The sequence below is a fragment of the Podarcis gaigeae genome (assembly GCF_964106915.1).
Source record: "Podarcis gaigeae genome assembly, chromosome: 3".
Classification (NCBI taxonomy): Eukaryota; Metazoa; Chordata; class Lepidosauria; order Squamata; family Lacertidae; genus Podarcis; species Podarcis gaigeae.
The window spans coordinates 12651913-12669758 of NC_139680.1; the positions used below are offsets into that span (position 1 = coordinate 12651913).

Below are 17846 nucleotides of genomic sequence, written 5' to 3' on the forward strand. Positions count from 1 at the left end.
TATATTCTGGCCAATTTCACAAACTCTGTACGGTTATTTCAATGTAAAAAAACACACACAAAAACACTTATTTTATCTTAGAAACCTCATTGTATGAACTTGTATTTGCTAATGGTATGGCTTTATTCTATCCCCCACTTCCACATTGGTATATCCCTTTTCTATTCTTTCTTCCCTTTTCTCTGCGCTTATCAATATTTTACCATATGTACAATAAAAAAGTGGGATTATTTTGTGAGGAAAAAGAAAGAAAGAAAAGAAAACCTGCATAAAAAGGTTTGTGGTTTTTTTTGAGGCAGGTAGGGAAGGATTACAGGGACATGGGTTGGTTAAACCACAGAGCCTAGGACTTGCCGATCAGAAGGTCGGTGGTTCGAATCCCCGCGACGGGGTGAACTCCCGTTGCTCAGTCCCTGCTCCTGCCAACCTAGCAGTTCGAAAGGACGTCAAAGTGCAAGTCGATAAATAGGTACTGCTCCAGCGGGAAGGTAAACGGCATTTCCGTGCGTTGCTCTGGTTCACCAGAAGCGGCTTAATCATGCTGGCCACATGACCCGGAAGCTGTACACCGGCTCCCTTGGCCAATAAAGCGAGATGAGCGCCACAACCCCAGAGTCGGCCACGACTGGACCTAATGGTCAGGGGTCCCTCTACCTTAGGGAAGGATTATTTGCATATCCTGATCATGGTGAAAAATGCAACACCCCTCCTTTCTGCCTGTTGCTGCTTCTTCCAGTTTGCATCAAACCAAAGAAATATCCCAACCGAAGGCAATTTTTGACACCTGGAGGCTGCACAAAAATAACTAGATATGAGGAGGAAAAGTGATAAAGGTCCACTTTGTAGAGTTGACCAGCACACTTGTGGGATTAAGGGCCAGGGAACGAAGAAGCCTGGCCAAAATCCGGTAAAGCACAAAATTAAGCACAGGTGTGGGGGGATTATAAAGCTAGAAGCCAGCCTTCAAGAAAGCATGGTAACAACAGGCCAAGTTTTTTTCTGGGTAGCTTTCCTTTTAAAAGAGTTGCCAGTGATATGAATAATTAATAATGTTTTAGTGGCAGTATAAGCTAGGGGAACTGTCCTAAACACCAACCAAATCTGACTGGTGCACTGTGGGCATACTCATATAAAAGTTTAGCAGCGTAGAGGTAACTGCATGGATTTTTAGGATGAATGCTGTGACTACTCTTCTCCTATTCTTTGAGGGTGGATTTTTTTAATTTTATTTTACTGTTTTCATTGTTCTATTTTCTGGAAAGCAATAAAAGATCATTTAAAAGTCAGATCAAGTGTATTTTAATGTTTCTCCTGAAGGACAAAAGCCTAGTCTTGTTGAATCACGATTATGAACTGTATAGACTAGAAGTTCTATTGGATGTAATAAGGGAATACTAAATGGTATAGTTTTTGTAAAATACCCAGGGATTTATGATATGTAAAATGAACCATGGAAAGTGAAGAAGGGAAGTCACTGATATCTTAAGGATGTAAAAATGAGTACTTTAAATTGTAAATCAGAATATTTAAATATATATATATATACATATATACACGTGTGTGTGTGTGTGTGTATACTGAGTGGAGAGGTTATGGGAGGGCCATTGCTTGGAGGGCAGACTCGAAGGCCTCTTTCCCAGCCCGCCTGGGCGTCCGCGGAGCCGCCGGCCAGCTTCGCCCCCTGGCGGGGCGGGCGTCGGGTTCCGCTTCCCAGGCCGCGCAGCAGCAGCAGCTCCTCCTCCTCCTGCTGCTCTTTTTGCCGGGCGCGCGCCTCCAAAGCCGGCTGCTTTATAAAGGATCCGCGGAGGGCAACCCGAGGGGTCCGGGACAGGCGATGCGGGCGAGCGGGTGGCGAGGCGCAGCGGCTGCAGGTAAGGCGGCGAGGTGGGAGCGCTGCTGCTGCAGCAACAGGCGCCCACGTGGCGCACCAGCCGGGCGCCCCTTGGAGAGCAGCTGTTGCGAGAGCCCAGGCCGGGCGCGCATTTTCCGCCCGTGCGTAATCCCGCCTCGGCGCCTGGGAAGCCCCCTCTGCGCCTCGCAAGGCCCCAGAACTTGCCCGGTGCCCTTGCTTTGGCAGCAGCAGGCGTGTCATTTTAGGGGATGCAACTTCATTTCCTGCAAATTTCTCCGGTGTGACGGGTCTTAAAAATGTGGTTTTTTGGGTGTGAGGGATTCACATCTGCTGTTATGGGCTTGGCAAGTCTGCATTGGATGAAGATGCACATAAAGCGCTCTAGGGAAACCAAGGGATTTCAGTTTGACCTTCTGGCAATGCTAAACAATTATAATGCTAAATGATGATATTAAAATATATCTGCAAGCACTTGGCAATCATTTTTAGCGACTTCTACGTCCAACCAGATGTCTATGGAAAGTTGGGCATGAGAGTGATAGATAGGGGAGATCACTGAAAATTGGGTGTGTCATTTTACTTACATGAGCAAAAAGTGCTTTTCACTAGTTCAAATCCACCCAAAGATATAGGAGATAGATAGATTCCATATCTTTTTGGTTTTGGTAGTTCATTGAGATTACAGTACAGTAGTAATAGTTACAGATAGGTAGCCGTGTTGGTCTGCCATAGTCAAAACAAAAAAAATTCCTTCCAGTAGCACCTTAAAGACCAACTAAGTTAGTTCTTGGTATGAGCTTTCGTGTGCATGCACACGAATCTGAAGAAGTGTATCTGAAGAAGTGTGCATGCACACGAAAGCTCATACCAAGAACTGACTTAGTTGGTCTTTAAGGTGCTACTGGAAGGAAATTTTTTTGTTTTGAGTACAGTAGTAAGATTCCCATCCCCTCTAAAGAGATTGCTGAGTTGTTTTTCTGTTGGAATGGCAGCAACTTCCGAAACTGGGAGAGAGGCTAGAAATCAGTTTTTTTGTGACAGTATAAGTGGTTTATTTGTTAATAATAAAAAAATAAGATAATAAAACAAAAAAAACTACATGAGCTTCCCCTTTCCATCCAGACATAGGCCACTCCAGTCCTGGCACTGGACTGATGGTGTTGATGGGGATAAAGTTTTTTTTTAAAAAAATTGAATGCTTAAGGATTGTACAACAATCTCTTTAAAAAAAAAAAAAAAGCTGTTCCCCACCTGTGGCTTTACTGGAAAGGACGTTCTCAAGTTTTGTTCTTTTGTTTTGCAGGCTCACTTTGGTAAGGGTTGAAACAGTTGATGCATGAAAATGTTCCCCATTGTACTTTTTAATATGGCTTTGTCTGAATCATTTGATTTTGGCAATTCCTGCAGAACCAGCATGACATAGTACTTGTGTTTAAGTAGGTTGCATTAGGAATTCGAGGGATTGGGGGAAACACATGGGATTATAAGATAATGTTACTGCAGCACAGTTTAGTGTGTGCTAAATGCTTCCCTTTTATAGTGTGCTTTGTGCCTGTAATGTTCCTAATCTACCTAGATTGTTTATTTAATAAAAGGACCATACATTCTTACAGCCTTCTCCTGGTCCCTGAATCTTAATGTATTTTAAAATGTCATATCCATGCATACAATAATTTTTGTAAGTATGTACACACACTCATGACAGGACTAGATGTATGGGGATGTCAACTGGATAAAGTTTTGATTGTGTACGTGTGACACTGGTGGGTTGTTGATATTGGTAAGATTCTTACCCTCAGCAAAGGTACTGCTGTCTCCCTGCCTCCTGTTATGGAGGAATTTTGGCCCACAGTGTAATATGTCATGTGTTGTTGTTCACCTGAGGTTGTATTTACCTAAATTTAAGAGCTGCTAAGGAACAAATTTATTGTTATTATGTCCTGATGTGTAAAACTACAGAATTCAAAGAGGGTGTACTTTATTCTTCTCATAAAATCTGAAACTATATCATACTCAAGTTTTTTTTTAATGTTTGTTAATCCTTTCATTCTTTCATTTGATGTTGTTCAATGTGCAGGCCCAATCATTTTCTTCTTTCCACCCTTTTAGAGGTACCCATCACATCTCCCTGTGGGCTGCAGCAAACCTGATGATTTAGAGCCACCACAAAACCAGTGGGAAACATGAAAACAAACCCTGTCATCCAGGCTGCCATTGACCTCACAGCAGGGGCTGTAGGTAAGTCTGAGGAAATCCTATTTTCGCAAGATCCTTTAGAAACCGATAGCCCTTCTCCAGGTGACAGCAATGCGGGTCCTGAGGGAGAGAACATGTTGACTTCACCATGCATCACCAGCTTCTGTTGTGGTGCTTTCCTTCAGTGAAATCTTGGCTATTGGTGAAAGATAAAAGTGTAAACGTCTCTGTCTTAATAGTTTTCCAGCTGTGGCTCTGAATTCATTTAGTGTTAGCTTTCATGAACATTTCAAAAAACGTCACAAATAAAAGTTGAGCAATAAAGGCAACCCGAGACAAGATAAATTTGTTTTCTGTGTTTCCCGTTATTGAACCAATACAGGGTTAGTACACCAGTCAGTTGACCTCCTATTGGTCTGCAGACAAATATTCCAAGAGTACTCCTGTGTAAATAGCATCTTACTGGTTTTTTATTTCATCAGGGTGTGTTTTATTTTATATAAAAGTGTTTTGTTTTATATAAAAGTTTCTCCCACTGCCTGCCCACTGTAATTGCAGGCATCTCCAGTCAGGAACCCAGTTGAGTGCCAGACTAGGAGCTTCAAGACCCGGGTTCAAATCATCACTAAGCCGTGTAGCTTCTTAGATGATGTTGAGTTACTGTCAGGCTAACCTCCTTCACAGTGCTGTGGTGAGGATAAAATAAATCACAGCTGTTAATTTTTCTTTGAGAGTCAGCCTAAACATCAAACCTGCTGCTGTTGCTTTTGTTGTTGTATCTTCCCTCTCCTAGCAAAAAAAGAGGCAACTGTTCTAGCAATAAGTTGGGCACGGTTGCTTTTCACAATTGCTAGCTGCTCAACAGCTCTCCAAGTTCAGAATGGCTGCCAAGAGCTGTGAATTCAGGCAGGGGCCTAGGAAGGTGGGCGGACCGTCCCAGGTGCTCTCACTGAGGCGGGTGACATTCGGTGCGCCCACAACTCCCAAGCTTCCCCCAAGCCGTTGGGGAAAGGGGAGAGCTGCGCCGCTTTGCCGGCGGTATTTCCCCCTTCCCCCTTCATTTTGACAGCTTGGGGGAGGCTTCGGAGTTGCGGGCGGTGTGCCGAATGTCCGCCATTGGCGGCTCGCTCTGGCCCCATAGACGGTTCGCTCCGCCCCCGGCGGCAGGACACACGCTACGCTCCGGCCCCCTGAGGGCCCTCCGCACCACGCCCCCCCTCAGAAGTGCACCTGCCCTGGGCAGTGCAGGCCTATGTTCCGCCACTGACTTCAGGACAAACACTTATTTTTGGTTGGGTAGATAGCTTTGCTCTGGGGAGCCTCCATGAGACATGGATTTGTTTAGGGTGTGGGGATCAAGCTTTTTGTGTGGGTCGGCTTGGGGGAGCATGGTTTCATGGGCCAGGAGTGAAGCCAGCACTATTTTCTCCAAATTCAGCCACTCTGGGCCTTGGGCCTTAGGGAGACTGTGCCTCCACAATATAGGTCTCTATTCAGATGACACAACCTTGATGGCAGAAAGTGAGGAGGAATTAAAGAAGCTTTTATTGAGGGTGAAAGAGGAGAGCGCAAAATATGGTCTGAAAAATCGAAGATCATGGCCACTGGTCCTATCACCTCCTGGCAAATAGAAGGGGAAGAAATGGAGGCAGTGAGAGATTTTACTTCCTTGGGCTCCATGATCACTGCAGATGGTGACAGCAGTCACGAAATTAAAAGACGCCTGCTTCTACCCAGGACAGGATGGTGTTGTGCAGAGTTGTTAAGGCAGCAGAGAGCATTGTTGGCTGCCCACTCTCCACCTTAAAGCAGATTTATGCCACAAGGTGCCATAGGAAGGCACTGGACATAATAAAAGATCCATCGCATCCTGGTCACTGTCTCTTCGAGCTCCTGCCGTCGGGACGGAGATACAGGACGATGATGACAAGAACGAGCCGTCTCAAGAACAGCTTCTTCTCCAGAGCGATCTCGGCCCTGAATGGGAAGCCTGGACTTTGAAAGTCATCTAATCTTCCTTGCTGTATTATATTATATTGTTTTAATTAGTGTTTTTATAGTTGTTCTGATTTTGAGTGGAGTGCCCTATCTGGGTGGATGGAGCAGCCAAGTATTTTCGTTGTCCCTGAGAGGGGGCAATGACAATAAAGATATTATTATTATTATTATTCTTGGGAGAAAGGCGATGACAAACCTAGACAGCATCTTAAAAAGCAGAGACATCACCTTGCCAACAAAGGTCCGTATAGTTAAAGCCATGGATTTCCAGTCGTGATGTACGGAAGTGAGAGCTGGATTCTGGTGCTGGAGGAGACTCTTGAGAGTCCCATGGACTGCAAGAAGATCAAAGCTATCCATTCTGAAGGAAATCAGCCCTGAGTACTCACTGGAAGGACAGATCCTGAAGCTGATACTTTGGCCATCTCATGACCCTGATGCTGGGAAAGATGGAGGGCACAAGGAGAAGGGGACGACAGAGGACGAGATGGTTGGATAGTGTTCCCGAAGCTACCAGCATGAGTTTGACCAAACTGCGGGAGGCAGTGGAAGACAGGAGTCCCTGGCGTGCTCTGGTCCAGGGGGTCATGAAGAGTTGGACACGACTAAACAACAACAACAACAACAACAACAACAAGGCACTTTGCACCAATGTGTGTGCACTGCGCACTGGAAGGGGGGGGATGAGGATTAGGAAAAAGTCAGGCTGTTGCTGCCCACTCTTTTTGCAAACAGTGTTCAGAAGAAGCATCATAATATCAGGTTGTTATTATATTACATTTCTTACACGTGTCCCATCGTTTTTTCCAAGGAGCTCAGGGCCTCATAGTGAGCCTATCCCATCCCTCTCCCCCACCCCCTGACAGTGCTGAAGCACAGTAGTTCAGAGAGGATGTGGCTGGCTATTTAACTACAATGCAACCTCAGTTCCCAAATGCCTCCGTTGTACATTTCAGTTCTCGAAAGCTGAAAACCCAGAAGTAAATGCTTCCGTTTTCGAATGATTTTTGCAACCTGAACGTGCGATGGGGCTTCCACTGAGTGCAAGAAGCTCTTGCAACCCATGGGAAGCCGTACCATAGTTTTCAAATGTTTCGGAAGCCGGGCGGGCTTCCGGAACGGATTTCGTTCAAGAACCGAGGTACCACTGTTCTGTTGGACTCAAGTCATTCTGGCTCTTGATATTACAGCTTTGCAGCACATGCATTTGTACTGAAAGGAAATTAACTGGTAGTATTCTGTGGAATGAAGTACAGTGGTACCTCGGGTTAAGTACTTAATTCATTCTGGAGGTCCGTTTTTAACCTGAAACTGTTCTTAACCTGAAGCACCACTTTAGCTAATTGGCCTTCCTGCTGCCGCCGGAGCATGATTTCTGTTCTCATCCTGAAGCAAAGTTCTTAACCTGAGGTAATATTTCTGGGTTAGCGGAGTCTGTAACCTAAAGCGTATGTAACCTGAAGCATATGTAACCTGAAGCGTATGTAACCCAAGGTACCACTGTAGTGCAGTGCCTATTCTAGCAGTTGCTGCTTTTAAGCATGCCACATCGCTTTTTCTCAATTATAATTTTAGCTCTCTCAGAAACTCATTTCATTTTGCTTTATTTGCTTTGTTTCGTTTTTTTTTAAAAAAAAACTGCCCTTCCTCTGTTAAGATTCCAGGATGGTTTACGAAATATAGCTGAAACAATATATTACTTAAGGAAACTTATTTAAAACCTTAATCCATATTTTAATAAGGGGCATTGGTGAGTGAAGAGATTAAATTTGTGTCGTCGCAGGGAGAATTCTCATGTTTGCAAATGATTGTTGTTTTTGTGTGCAGGAGGCACTGCCTGTGTGATTACTGGCCAGCCTTTTGATACCGCCAAGGTGAAAATGCAGACATTCCCTGCCATGTACCGAGGGCTTGTGGACTGTTTTGTGAAGACTTACAAGCAAGTGGGGTTTCGAGGCTTCTACAAGGGCACCACCCCAGCTCTGGTCGCTAACATTGCCGAAAATGCAGTGCTCTTCATGTGTTACGGCTTTTGCCAAAACATTGTGAGGAGAATCATTGGACTAGACAGGAAAGCTGAGTTGAGGTTGGTGACCGACTTTCCTATTCCCTCATATACCATTCTTGTAATAAAGGTAAAGGGACCCCTGACCATTAGGTCCAGTCGTGACCTAATGGTCAGGGGTTGCGGCGCTCATCTTGCTTTATTGGCCAAGGGAGCTGGCGTACAGCTTCTGCAGCTTCTGGGTCATGTGGCCAGCATGACTAAGAGCAGCGCCGTTTACCTTCCCGCCGGAGCAGTACCTATTTATCTACTTGCCAGCATGACTAAGCCGCTTCTGGTAAAGCAGAGCAGTGCACGGAAACATTGTTTACCTTCCCACCGGAGTGGTACCTATTTATCTACTTGCCAGCATGACTAAGCCGCTTCTGGTAAACTAGAGCAGTGCACGGAAACATTGTTTACCTTCCCACCGGAGCGGTACCTATTTATCTACTTGCACTTGACGTGCTTTCGAACTGCTAGGTTGGCAGGAGCTGGGACCAAGCAATGGGAGCTCACCCCGTTGTGGGGATTCGACCGCCGACCTTCTGATCGGCAAATCCTAGGCTCTGTGGTTTAACCCACAGCGCCAACCGCGTCCCTTCTTGTCACTAGGAGATGCTAAAAATAAGTATCAAAACAGGCAGGGCTAGGAGCACAGTCCTTTTACTAGCTGCACAATATATGACTTGATTATTTAATTTATTTTTTAAACTACAATGCATAAGGGAAAGGGGGCGGGAATCATATAATACATTAATATTTTATATAACAGAACATTTATGGAAAAACAAAAGCAACATCAACATACACCATATGAAGAAATATATTAACTGTATGTGATTCTGTTCTCAAACGTGTTTAACAGAGAAAGGACAATTAAAGGAGAGAGGATGTAAATGAAATTTTAAGATAATTGAGTTGTATCCAATGTTTGTCAGAGTGGACCCACTGAAACTAATGGAAATGACTAATTTTGGTCCATTCATTTTAGTAGATCTGTTTTGAGTCTTAGTTGGAATCACCCCATTGTAGCTTTATGGAATAAGTTGCGATTGTGGCTGGGATATTCCTTACAAGTTTGCTAGAGGAGTTTGATAGGAAAGGCGTCAACCAGTGATACTTCAGTTAGACCATATCCTGCCTGACAGCTGGGATGAACTACTTGATTCAGTATATCTCTTCCTATCCTGATTCTGCACGAAGCCAGATGCCCTGATCCTTGTACTAACAATGTCCCCTGCTTCTCTGTGTGGGACCGCTCTGTTGTTCTAAGGTGCTCCTCTGCAAGGAGAACTGGAACTCTGCATGGCCACCGTTGTGTTGCAAGTCAAAGCTTCTGACTCCCGTGTGCCAAATACAATTTGTCTTTCTTGCAGTGACCTTCAAAATGCTGCTGCTGGCTCCTTTGCTTCTGCCTTTGCCACCTTGGTCCTCTGTCCCACAGAACTTGTGAAGTGTCGCCTGCAGGCCATGCACGAAATGCAGTTATCTGGGAAGATCGTGCACGGACACAAGTAAGTATTGTTTAGAACAGAGGTCAGCAACCTAAGGCCCATCGGCCATAAGCAGCCCATGGGGGTCGTTTAACCGGCCTATAGACCCCCACTGCCCACTCGGTCGGTTGGCTCCCGTGTGCCACGCTAAACCGGCATTGAGCAGAGCGGGGACTACCTTCTGCAATGCTGGCCGGCTTCCCATTGGCCGCAGGAGGCTCCTGCGGCCAATGGGAAGCTGCACAAACCTCCTCCGGAAATCATAGCTGTCAACCGTCCCTTATTTGGCAGGAAAGTCCCTTATCCCAGTGCCGTGTCCCACTGCTGTCCCTTATTGATGATGTCCCTTAAATTTCCCAGGTTTCAAAGGAAACAGCTCCTCTCCCTCCCTCCCTCCCGGCCAGGGAGGAGGGAGGCTCCAACTGTGTTGCTTGGCTGCATTGCTCACCCAATAAGGAGTCTAAGAACGACTGGGGGGGTGGAGCTTGCATGCCTTGTGCCAATCAAATCGGCCGTGTTGCCTGGGGACTCGCCTTTGCTCAGCGCTTCCCAGCGGAGAGGTGACGGTGGTTTTCTTTGAGGCTTCGTTTGGCTGCTGGCTGGGCTTTCTGTCTTTGGCTCGGAGGGCCTCAGAAGTTGAACATGCCTGTGCTTGGAAAATCCCTTATTTTGGCTGCTGATCCCTTATTTTTGAGGCCGCTGGTCCCTTATTTTCAAATCTGTAAGTTGACAGCTTTGCCGGAAATAGTGGTTGTGCGCGCGCGCACTCTGGCCCACTGTGGCGTCTGCGGGACTGTGAACCGGCCCAAGCCACAAAAACTTTGCCGACCCCTGGTTTAGAAGCTCCTGTCCAGAACAATGCTTTGTGCTGTACTCAACAAAATCTATTAAGTGCGCATGCCCCAAAGCCATTAACAGTAATGCTTAACATTTCTGCACATTCCTTTTGAGCATTCAGATTGTTTCACATGCGTTGCCCTTACAACTATGTCAGTATTCTCATCCCTCTCATGTTGTAGATGGGTAGGTTCAGGATAAGTGTGGCTACTTGCCTAGCAAGTTCGTGGGAGAGGCTAGATTAAACCAGAGACATACTGGTTTGTAGCGCTGTTTCTTAGCCAGCAGTCTACGCCCATTCTGACAGCTAATCCTTTGTACTGACAAGATGTCCCCTGCTTGTATGCATGGTGCCCTTCCTGTTCCCGCAAGCTGCTACTTCCGTTGGGCCTGCCTCAAAGACTCGTGGTGGTTCTTCCCCCTCTTAATATCCAGCCTTGCATATGCTTTCGCCCAATTCATCTCAGGCCTTGCACCTTCTTATCCCCACCCCTTCCAGTAGCACTTTTCCCTCGAGGTAGGAGCCTTTTTTTCCCTCCTGGGTTTTTTGCAAATATATGCGAGGGCATAACGTTGCTGCAATAAAGGTTGCAACAATGCACAGAGCAGTCCTGGCTGAGCCGGATAGTCCCGCCCCAACCTGGCCACAGTGATCCATGCGACAGTCACCTCCAGGCTTGACTACTGTAATTCGCTCTACGCGGGGCTGCCCTTGAAGCTGTCCCAGAAACTCCAGCGGGTGCAGAATGCTGCAGCGAGGCTCCTCACGGGGTCTCTGCCATGGGAGCATATTCACCCAGTGCTTTTCCAGCTGCACTGGCTCCCGGTAGAGTACAGGGTCAGATTTAAGGTGCTGCTTTTGACCTTTAAAGCCCTTCACGGCCTAGGACCCTCGTACCTATGGGACCGCCTCTCCCAGTATGCCCCACAGAGAGCAACACCCTAGTGGTCCCGGGCCCTAAGGAAGTTAGATTGGCTTCAACCAGAGCCAGGGCCTTTTCAACTCTGGCTCCAGCCTGGTGGAACACTCTTCCTCATGAGACCAGGGCCCTGCAGGATCTGATTTCTTTCCGCAGGGCCTGTAAGACAGAGTTGTTCCGCCTGGCCTTTGGCTTGGAGCCAATTTGATTCCCTCCCCCTCTTTCTTTTTTCTTTTCCCTTTCTCCTCCTGTGATGAGGCTGCATTTTAATATTTTAATGTTTCAATATTTTAATTGTTGTATTTTAATCTTGTTTTTAAGTTGTATTCATTCAACTTGTTTTTATTATTGCTTGTTAGCCACCCTGAGCCCGGCCTTGGCTGGGGAGGGCGGGGTATAAATAATAATAATTATTATTTTTATTATTGGGGTGTTGTAAAACACAGAGGTGTTTTAATAACAGTGGTAAAGGGAGGGTTTAAATCAAGCGGGTGGCGAACTTATCTCCCCCACCACCCAAGGGCCAGCTTTTGACGGGTGGAAGAAAGCTCTGCGTCTCCTCCCCTCTCCTCAGCTTCAGTACGTAGATGGAGAGCAGCTTGTCCCAGTTGAGCCCAGCTTGCAAAAGGGAGCTCAGTTTCAGCTCCAATGGTTCCTTGAAAGCAATGACCTCGCCTGCTCCACACCCAGCTCCACCTACGATGTTGGGTGTGGTTGGAGAAAACAGACATCCAAGGGACGCGGCTGGCGCTGTGGGTTAAACCACAGAGCCTAGGACTTGCCGATCAGAAGGTTGGCGGTTCGAATCCCTGCGACGGGGTGATCTCCCGTTGCTCGGTCCTTGCTCCTGCCAACCTAGCAGTTCGAAAGCACGTCAAAGTGCAAGTAGATAAATAGGTACCGCTCTGGCGGGAAGGTAAACGGTGTTTCCGTGCGCTGCTCTGGTTCGCCAGAAGCGGCTTGGTCATGCTGGCCACATGACCTGGAAGCTGTACGCCGGCTCCCTTGGCCAAGAAAGCGAGATGAGCGCCGCAACCCCCGAGTCGGCCACGAATGGACCTAATGGTCAGGGGTCCCTTTACCTGTACCTAATAAGGTCCATGGGCTGGAGATTCTGCTGCCCTTGATGGCAAGCATCATCCTTCGGATAAAAGGCTGCCATGATTGCTGCCTGAAACAGAGTGTGAATTGTTGCCGGCTCAGTCTTGGGGATGAGGCATCTTTGCTGTAGCTGAATTGCAGGCAAAGGCATGGCAGAGATGTAAAGCTCAGAATTCCCCCCTGGCTGTTTGGCTTCTGCAATGGCAAGTGCTCAAGAATCTCCTGTATGGGAGTGGAATTATTTTATATAGAGAGAATTGCTGCCTGGCCTGCATAGGTCACATCCTAGTCCAGAAGCAGCAAAACGCCCTGTGATAAGCTCGGGCAGTTGTGTGTGTGTATATCCCTGCCCAAACCACATTTTTGGTCTCTGTGGAAGCCGCCCAGAGTGGCTGGGGAAACCCAGCCAGATGGGCGGGGTACAAATAATAATTATTTAAGAGATGGTGATTTCATAAAGATAGGGTGTTTATTCAAGGATCCCCATGTATCTATCCTAATTATGGCAAGTTTCTCCCTTCAACAGGAGGCTGTGATTCACTTATTCCTGTAGAGCAGTGTTTTCCAAACTTGGTTCTCCAGCTGTTTTGAGACTACAACTCCCATCATCCCTAGCTAGCACAATGGTGGTCAGGGATGATGGGTATTGTAGCCCCAAAACAGCTGGAGACTCATGTTTGGGAAACCCTGCTATAGAGCTTGGCTTCAGATGTATCTAGAGCTCAGACTGCGATCCTTGGCATTTGGCAACTCAAGATGAAAATTTTCATCTGAGATAACCAGTGACTGGACATTTGCATGCCTAAATCGTACAAAACCACTGATGAAGCTGGACTTGATTCTTGAGGAACGAAAGCCTCCGATTTAATGTTCTGTGACTATTTCATTATTTCACCATGTTCTAGGACAGGAGCTTGACGTTCCTAATTGTGCTTCTGCCAGCCTTGTGTATACAAGGCCTTGAGCAAATGGCCCCACTTTTTCAAAAAATAATAATTCACACAGTCAGTTTCGGTTTACGTAAATGTTCTGACAGTCTTGTTCCTCTCTTAGTACAGTTTGGTCAGTAGTGAAAGGTGTTCTGAAAAAGGACGGTCCCTTTGGATTCTACCGTGGCTGGTCCAGCACTTTGCTGCGCGAAATCCCAGGCTATTTTTTGTTCTTCGGAGGCTACGAACTGAGCCGAACATTTTTTGCATTTGGAAGGCCAAAAGAGGAATTAGGTATGTGGTTTGACTTATTAAGGGTGTTTAAATGAGTCTAAATAGTTCTGATAGAGCAACCTTCCATAGGGTTTTTTACAGTGTTTCTAATGTTGGGAATGAAACTTTTCCAATCCTTCCATAAACGAATGTTAATGAAGTGCATCGACTTGGTTCTGCAGTCAGCCATTTTGTTTGAAAATACACTGATTGATAATTGGACAATTTCTTATGAAACTGGATTACTGGAATATATTTTTACATGTAGCACTAGTGATGGGGTGTTAAGAGGATGCACATTCTACATATATTATGGTTGTAGAGATGAATTCTACACCTGCTCTTTAACACCGCCACATCCTCCTCAGTTTTGCATTTGGTCTCACCTGCCCCAAATAAAGAGCATTTGAGAGAGGCAAGTGTTGTCCTCATTCCCTGCAATGCAGCAGTCATCTCAAAAGCTGGCTAGCAGCACATACAGAGGCTCAACTGAGAGCACATCCCAAGAAAGGCCAAAGGGACAATGAAGTAGGAATGGAAAGACAGGTATCATACGATTAAAATTAACTCCCCATGTGTCCAATCTACCGTATTTTTCGCCCTATAGGGCACACTTTTCCCCCTCCAAAAATGAAGGGGAAATGTGTGTGCGTCCTATGGAGCGAATGCAGGCTTTCGCTGAAGCCTGGAGAGCGAGAGGGGTCGGTGCGCACCGACCCCTCTCACTCTCCAGGCTTAAGGAAGCTATCCACAAGCCTTGGGAGCCGGGCGGGAGTTCCCGCCGGGCTCCCAAGGCTTGTGGATAGCAGCCTGCATCCCGAAGTCCAGGGAGCACTGCGCAGCGCGCCCCGGGCTTCAGGCAGATATCCGCAAGCCTTGGGAGCCCGGCAGGAGTTTCCACCGGGCTCCCAAGGCTTGCGGATAGCAGCCTCCAAATCCAACCTGGTTTGGAGGCTGGCGGTGGGGAAAGCAGCACTTCTCCCCAACGCCAGCCCCACAAGCTCGGGGGACAGTGGGGAGGCTGAGCGCTGCCTTCGTGCTGTTCCCTGACCTGGTCTTTGGGCCTGGCAGAGGGGGAAAGCAGCGCTCCCCCCCTCGCCAGCCCCAAAGAGCAGGTCGAATGCATCTTGTAGTGTTTGTGCATGTCGTGGCCCAATCCCTCTGTGTGTGTGTGTGTGTGTGTAGAATTTGTTTTTACACTACTAGAGTGAGGGAAATGGATGGATGTTTTGCTTCAGATGCCGAGACGTCTGAGGCCACCTCTGCTTGGTTTTGTAGGTCCTGTGGCACTGATGATCAGCGGCGGTTTCGGTGGCATGTGTCTCTGGATTGCTGTATATCCCATTGACTGCGTCAAATCTAGAATTCAGGTTCTTTCCATGGCTGGAAAACAGGCAGGCTTCATGGTAACCTTCGCAAGTGTGCTTCGGAAAGAAGGTTAGAAAATGAAACCGCAACCAGGGCTATGGGACGGGGAATATCAAGGAATCTGTACTGACACAAATTGTGGACTATACCTAGAACTAAATGTCTTTTGTTCCATAGCCTTTATATATTTGTTTTTATTTATATATTATCTACTATTCTATTATCTCTGCCTGTAATTCCTGCTAAGGCAGGCATAGGCAAACTTGGCCTTCCAGATGTTTTGGGACTACAGCTCCCATCACCCCTGACCACTGGTCCTGTTAGCTAGGGATGATGGGAGTTGTAGTCCCAAAACATCTGGAGGGCCGAGTTTGCCTATGCCTCTGCTAAGGCAAGCCTCACCATTAATGAATCCCATTTTGGTATTGAGCTGTATGGGTTGCATGCAACGTAACTTTTATTCAGAGTAGACCCAGTGAAATTAATGGCTACAACTAACTTGGGTCCATTAATTTCAATGGATTTACTCTGAATAGCAGTATGTAAGCCCTCTGGGATAGCTAAGGCAGTAGACCATGAGACTCTTAATCTCAAGGTCATGGGTAGTTTATACTATTCTGTATATAAATAATGCCATTATTCCACGTTTTTAAAAATGCTATAGTTGCACCTAAGCTTTTAAGAAACGGGAAGGAGACTGGTTCCAAGCCGCAGCTTTTGTTAACACTTTAACTCTTATTGACAGGTGTCTTTGCCTTGTATTCGGGACTGAAACCTACGATGATTCGAGCTTTCCCAGCCAATGGTGCATTGTTCCTTGCCTATGAATACAGTCGGAAACTGATGATGAACCAGTTTGATGTGTAATATTTTTTATTGTAGACTTAAAATCATTGGAAACCTTTATAGGTCATGAGAGCTGCTGCAACAACAACAACAAAAAAATCAAGTTTTAAAGATTCTGGTTTTATTTTTTAAAGTATCATGTTTTAAATAAATATGTTGGGGTTTTTTTTCTAAACTTTGTGTGGTTTCTTGTGTTCAGTGCCTAGACAACTGCAGATAAGAAGATCTCTTAAGAGAGCTTGGATGGTCAACTAATACAAGAGCTATACAAGCAGTGCTTTTGTTTTTTTTTTTAAAAGCATGTTAAAGTAACACATTTAATTCTGTCAGGTTATAGTAACTTCCATGCCTTAAGAGCAGAGAAACAGCTGTCCAGACTTAATCTGTTGGGAAGCCAAACAACGTTAAGAATTCTATACAACTAGCTTGGCCCGTTTGCTTATGTGACTCACCAGCACTAAAAGGCAAGGTAAAAGTAAAAAGGTGAAGGACACCTGGATGGTTAAGTCCAGTCAGTGGCGTAGCGTGGGGGTGCAGGGGGGGCCAGCCGCACCGGGCGCAACATCTGGGGGTTAGGGTTAGGGGGCACAAATTACTTGCCTTGCCCCGGGTGCTGACAACCCACGCTACGCCACTGAGTCCAGTCAAAGGTGACTATGGGGTACTCGCTTTTCAGGCTTGGGAGCCTGAGGAATGGGAGCTCACCCCATCACATGGATTCAAACTGCCAGCCTTCCGACTGGCAAGCCCAAGAGACTCAGTGGTTTAGACCACGGCGCCACCCACGTCCCCATAAACCGGCACTAAACAGTAGCTAATGCATGGAAGCACAAGCTGCCCCATATATGCTACCTCAATGTCACCGCTCTTATGTTGCTAGTGAAATCAAGAAAATGAATCTTGCAGTTGAGTGCAGTAGCTTATATTCACATCTGTTTCGCTACAGAGTTCTACAGAGCAGTTTTGCTCCATCTTTTGTGTGCACACTTCTCAGAATATCTTAAAAGTAATATTGCCTTTTCCTTTAGGAAGAAACAAAATAAGGGAGAATTACTGGTGTGTAAAAGTGGCAGAGAAGGTTTATGTCTTTTTAAAGACAGCAAATTTAATATGGCCTAAGCTGCTGTAAAGAAGGGATACGGGTGGTGCTGTGGTCTAAACCACTGAGCCTTGGGCTTGCCGATCGGAAGGTTAGCAGTTCGAATCCCCACGACAGGGTGAGCTCCCGTTGTTCAGTCCCAGCTCCTGCCCACCTAGCAGTTCGAAAGCACGTCAAGAGCAAGTAGATAAATAGGTACCACTCTGGTGGGAAGGTAAACGGCGTTTCCGTGCGCTGCTCTGGTTCGCCAGAAGCATCTTAGTCCTGCTGGCCACATGACCCGGAAGCTGTCAGCAGACAAACTCTGGCTCCCTCGGCCTATAGAGCGAGATGATCGCTGCAACCCCAGAGTCGTCTGCTACTGGACCTAACGGTCAGGGGTCCCTTTATCTTTAAGCTGCTGTAAACCGGAGCCCACTTAGTACTGTCCAAAAACCCCCTCAAATTTGCTATCCTTCAGGTCAACTCTAATCCCATGTGAGGTCTAGAATTTGGGAATCTAGAATTTGAGCCTCTTCATGGAAGAGGGCAGAACATTCCAATTTGACAGCTTTTGCAATGGGTTGGGTAGGAAGTATTCTGCGCCATTAAATCAGGGATCAGGAACCTGCCATCAAACAATAGCTTCAGAGCCACAACACTAGTCACATTCATTATTGCTGGACTCACGGGACTTGCAGTTCTAACGTAATCTAGCAGGCTACCATCTCTGCTTTAGAGGTAAAGGTAAAGGGACCCCTGACCATTAGGTCCAGTCGTGGCCGATTCTGGGGTTGCGGCGCTCATCTCACTTTACTGGCCGAGGGAGTGGTCGTACAGCTTCCGGGTCATGTGGCCAGCATGACTAAGCCGCTTCGGGCGAACCAGAGCAGCACACGGAAACGCCG

The 17846-nt window shown here is 46.6% G+C and overlaps 2 protein-coding genes across 2 annotated transcripts in view; one reads left to right on the forward strand and one right to left on the reverse strand.

Moving 5' to 3' along the window:
* The window catches only part of LOC310840464 (phosphatidylinositol 3,4,5-trisphosphate 3-phosphatase TPTE2-like), a 245052-nt gene that overhangs the window by 196103 nt on the left and 31103 nt on the right, over positions 1-17846 (reverse strand). The window lies entirely within an intron of this gene.
* On the forward strand, positions 1661-16035 carry SLC25A15 (solute carrier family 25 member 15). The gene is made up of 7 exons (XM_083730786.1): positions 1661-1871; positions 3962-4090; positions 7874-8132; positions 9470-9607; positions 13498-13667; positions 14925-15083; positions 15760-16035. The coding sequence occupies exons 2-7, from the start codon at positions 4036-4038 to the stop codon at positions 15879-15881; spliced, it is 903 nt and encodes a 300-aa protein (XP_083586912.1). The 5' UTR covers positions 1661-1871; positions 3962-4035; the 3' UTR covers positions 15882-16035.